Source organism: Cajanus cajan, chromosome 6, assembly GCF_000230855.2.
Source record: "Cajanus cajan strain Asha chromosome 6, NIPB_CcT2T_4, whole genome shotgun sequence".
NCBI lineage: Eukaryota > Viridiplantae > Streptophyta > Magnoliopsida > Fabales > Fabaceae > Cajanus > Cajanus cajan.
This window is the reverse complement of record NC_138522.1, coordinates 50,587,354-50,592,236: the sequence shown is the minus strand read 5'-3', so window position 1 is coordinate 50,592,236 and position 4,883 is coordinate 50,587,354. Positions and strand designations below refer to the sequence as shown.

At 40.6% G+C, this 4,883-nt stretch overlaps 1 protein-coding gene across 1 annotated transcript; it reads right to left on the bottom strand.

Moving 5' to 3' along the window:
• Positions 1–747: 747 nt before the first annotated feature.
• LOC145959127 (uncharacterized) lies at positions 748–4,421 on the bottom strand. The gene is made up of 5 exons (XM_083077494.1): positions 3,887–4,421; positions 2,002–2,064; positions 1,755–1,817; positions 1,557–1,625; positions 748–1,432 (listed from the first exon to the last, which is right to left on the bottom strand). The coding sequence occupies exons 1-5, from the start codon at positions 4,187–4,189 to the stop codon at positions 1,169–1,171; spliced, it is 762 nt and encodes a 253-aa protein (XP_082933620.1). The 5' UTR covers positions 4,190–4,421; the 3' UTR covers positions 748–1,168.
• Positions 4,422–4,883: the final 462 nt, after the last annotated feature.

Sequence of the window (4,883 nt, the reverse complement as noted above, 5' to 3'; positions counted from 1 at the left end):
AGGTTTAAACTCCTCTTTCCTGGAAATTGCTCATAACCAAAGTACTATAAATCTTCTTTTGGCCACAACCTTCTGTGAGTTTGTAGAGGGACCCATAAAAACTGTGCACATAACATATGAAAATAGAATTTGCCAACCAACAACCAATAAAAAATGTTGAAAACGGCAAAAAGAAATGGAAACAACTTATAAAGTAGTGGAACGAGCAGCAATCAATCAGCACGTGTTTCTTAAACGACATTAGAAACATAGTGTGTATTACTAGCACAGGTTTTTCCTTAAGCTCAAAGAGACCCTTTGAACTTAAGTGGGGATAAAAAATGAATATGTAAAAAGCAATCCTCACAATCAACCATAGTTAGCAGTTCTTTGTACTGCAGGGTGGGGGACCACTGGTTCTATGTTGATCTGATTGGATCTATCCTTTTATCCCTATTGCACTGTCCAGGAATTTTAAAACTATATTGATATGGAGGGTGAGTCATTTATCAAATAGAATAATACATGGTGCCAGGATCTTGTGTTCACCAGTCACCACTAGGATAAGCGAATCTAGCACACCATGGCAGTGCCCAAAATTCCTACGAAACACCATATGAAGTAGACATGTTCTTCATGTCCCTTCAAATTCTAGGAGAGACATGATTTTCACACAGCACATTCCCAAACCGAGAAACATCCAACATTATATCGAAGAGGTGACGCATGAACTTGGACATAAAAGAAATGAAGGAGCAACCGATGGAATTGATGAATAAAAATATAAATTTGTAAATTAATTTTAGATACCTTCTCTAAGGGAATCCAAGAGCTTTAACCTACAAAAGAATGGTACACCTTACATGATTGAAGAATTCCGAAATCGGAAATACCGAGGCTTTAAGAAATTTCGGAACAGGAGGAACCTGCAACCGTAGCATATCTCTACTCGACAGCCTAATGGGTAGAATTACCCAAGAAAATTTTCCCATATATGACTACCAATTTCTTTTTCATTCATAAGAATTGGTAGTCACACCAAGAAACGTTTTTCGTGCACCACGTTGTCCATTGGTTTCTATTGGATAGAGCCTTTAAAATGCTCTCTAGGCCTGTACAATTTTCAGATTTGTTTCCCCAAAACACACATAGCACAATTTTTCCTAGAATTCTGCATTCAAGAAAGGTCTCAACTCATTCCACATAGAGCGTCAGTGTATGAAACATCATCAGACGGCATCATATTTAGATCTGGTATCAAGAAAAAACTTTCCCCGGTTGATTCTATCCCGTTTGGCCTGGATTCTGATGCTTGTGAATGAGCGTCATCATGAGTGGGACGTGTGACAGCCTCCGAAGATACCATTCTTTGATGGGGTTGACCAGCAAGCAGACACTGCGGTTCAACAGAGATTGAACTTGGATTGCTCTGAGATTTTGATCCGATATCAAGCTGAAAATACAACCAAAAAAAAAAAGAGTTAAGCAAGAAACGAAATGACCATTTCTAAAAGCAAATACTAATATAATAAAAAAGGTTCATTCATAATAATAAGTCAAAGGACATTTGAACATGCCTTCATTCTCTTCAAACTCTCGTTTTTAGCCCTCTGTGCCTCAAAATTTGCATTTATAGTTGCTATTTCCTGCAAAACAAGAGTGATATTAACATTCACGCACGCCCATATTAATTAATATATGTCTAAAAATTATAGGAGTTGAAAATATATGCGAAAAATTTATAGTAGTTGAAAATTAATAGACCGGGGAGATACCTTTTTCAAATATATCCTTTCCTTTAGCAGGGAGCTCTCCTCTTCCTTTAATTCTGCAAAGGTCTTGAAAATGACAAAAAAAAAAAAAAAGAATCATGATTAACACCCATACAGCATTCAATAGGCAAAGATAGACCATTGCCAACTGCTTCTCAATCTAGAGATCATTCACCAAGATCAATATATGATTATTGAAAATATTTTGAAGTAAAAGAAAGAATGAAGGGACAAGAAAGTGTAGTTTTACCTTTTTTCTTCTGCACCTCTTGGTGGAAGCAGAGTTGCCAGTGTATCCACTTGTAGCAGTAGCCTGAAAATTTGTTTTAGGGCATGGATTAGGTTTAAAATGAGAAGCAGATCAAATCACAGTTGCAATCGGTTTAACGCTTTATTTTTTACATAACGGGAAAAATGGAGCCCTCTGTAGTTTTGAAAGAATACAAAAGTACACAATAGCTAATCATAATGAGGGACAGAATAGTAATAATTTAAATTAAAAAAAAAAAAAAAAAAATTGCTTCAGACCGAGTGTCTCAGGGTCTGAGCATAACAGCCCAAGGAAAGGGTAGATTGAATCCGAAGGCATTGACGCTGGGATCCAGCTAGAATAAAAAAGATTAGCTTACAAAGGTAGTTGAATTTGCAACTTAGTAATTAATAAAAGCAACACAAGTAGACGCTCCGCTCCGGCTCATTAGTGTTTGTGTAATGGGACACGTCTGAGGTGAATGACAAGGAATTGGCCATACTCTCTCACCCACCCTCAGGCCCACGTGTAGCCCATTCATAATTCTTAACCAACTTGGGTTTGGGGGTATTATTAGTATCGCAGAAAACTAATCCGCGACCACAGAGGACAGCTCAGCTACGTCATCGTAGGCACGTGATGATGATTTTGTTTGGAAGGGTCACGTGAGTCGGAGCACATGAGCATGAGCTAGCTAGCGTCTGCGTCTCGTATTTATTTTATGGGTAAGGTTAGAAAAAAGAAAATGAGGCAATCGGCAAGCACAGCATGGTGCACGCCCCCGAGTGGAGTGGGCCAAGTGCCGCAGAGTGCTTGTGCTTGTCTCTTCCCATTTCCCACCCAACCGAATCCTAATGTTTAGGATTTTAATTTCCTATTTAAGGCACCAACTTTAACTACCCTCACTGTCACCCCCGTGAATGTGATGCTCTCATAATGCTACTGTGTCGCGGATCTCACGAGAAAAACCCCCTTTCCACACCTCCTCCCCATTCTCATTTTAATTAGAGAGAAAATTCCCCAGTACCAGGACACTAACTTCAACGAATCGCATCCTGCACCCACATCAATACATCACCAAGCAAAGCTTCTCGTTCTGAACCGTACCCATCCCCATCTAAGTCCTAGGGGTAGGGCCCCACAAACCCATCCGCCATTTACAATGACCAAAATACCCACTCCCACTGCTATTTTTTTAACAAATATTATTAAAAAGGATCCGTGACTCTTATCTCGGTTAGGGGAAATTAATGGAAGTGGTCAAATAATTGATTTTCTTTTTCACCTTGTCAACAGAAAAAGGGGTGTCAGCGGAATATTAGTTGGACCTAGGAAGGGCGTTTTCGTCAATCAATCCAGAACATAGACTGACACAGGCCAAATAAAAACAGGCGAGAACAAAACGCCGAACCCTTTCTTCCACTGCTCACCTGACCTAACATCCCCCCCCACCACGCAGGGCATTTCCGTCACCACAATTTCAGACTCAACCTCGAATCTAAATAATAATAATTACTTACACCCATAACAAAAACCACCTTCCATAAGGATAACGTATTAGCAGGTGAGCGTTTATTTAAAAAACAAAATGACGGATTTGCCCGTGACGTGTGATGTCAGCGGAAAATCGAAAACGATGCGCGATTGGAAAACAGTTAAAAATCAAAGCACAAAGGGTTTTTGGCCTATGAAAAAAGAGATAAGGGCAAAAGTGTCAGAACAGAAGGAAACGTCACTCGGAAGGCAAGAATGTTTCGTGACGCACGCGAAGCCATCTCAACTCAACCGCCGCGGAGAAAGCCAGGCGCAGTTCGCGAGGGTGTTTCCGTCATACACCGACAACACAACAGAGATCAGGAGAAGGAAAGGGAGTGAGAAAGGAAACCTTGGATCTAGCGGCGTTGTGGTGGCGGCTGGAGTCTTCGTAGCCGTCGGCGGTGGCGGAGGGAGAGGCGCCGCCGCTCCAGGAGAGGGGCGTGGTGGGGCTGCATCGGGTGGAAACGGCGGCGTCGCAGCGAGAGACGACGGCGGCGGCGGCGAGCCTTGATCTTGAGCGCGGCTGTTTGACCCCCCAGGAGAAAGGTAGGAGGTGAGATTTGCGTTGGAAGGTTTGCTTGAGGCGTAGCAGAAGCTCGACGACGACGCTGTCGTCGCTCATGGCCGCTCTCACCCAGTCGTCGTTTAGCATGATGTTGGGCGTTTGCAGATAACAGTCATGAAAGGGAAATAATCTGGCGTGTATGAGAGAGAAATAAGAGAGAGAAAGAAAGGGGTGGCGGAGGTACTGGAGAAAAAGATGAAGAGTGGGGGGAGGATAGGTTTATATATAATTATGAAAACAAAAAAATAAATAATAATAATAATAATAATAATAATAAAAGGAGAGAGGTGAGGATATTGTGTGGCGGTGAGGAAGGAGGAAGGTGGAGTAGATTCGAGTTATTCGTCGTTGGTTCATAGTTAAAAAGCAAGGGTTGAGTCATGGCCACTGTGGGGTCTCACTCTTTTCTGCTCTTTTCGAACCATGGACCCCACTACTGACATCTGGCAATGCCAACAACTTTTTTATGCTCAATCTTCAAATCTACCATTGCAATACATAACCATTCAATTTTCTTTATAATTCTCTATTTTTCTAAATAATTATATGCTTGTTTTTTAAATTATGACATGAACTGTGTTCCCCTATGTGTATTTTATATATAGTTCACACAGAATAGATCACTCGGTCAAAAGTACCCTACGTTAAAAAAATAAATCTAAAAGTAGTCGTATTTAATGTTTTATTAATGGCAATGGGTAAAATGTATTTTAGTCTCTCAAAATTGTTTTCAATTCCAGTAAAATATTAACAACTCTTAAATTTACTAATTTTGTTTATA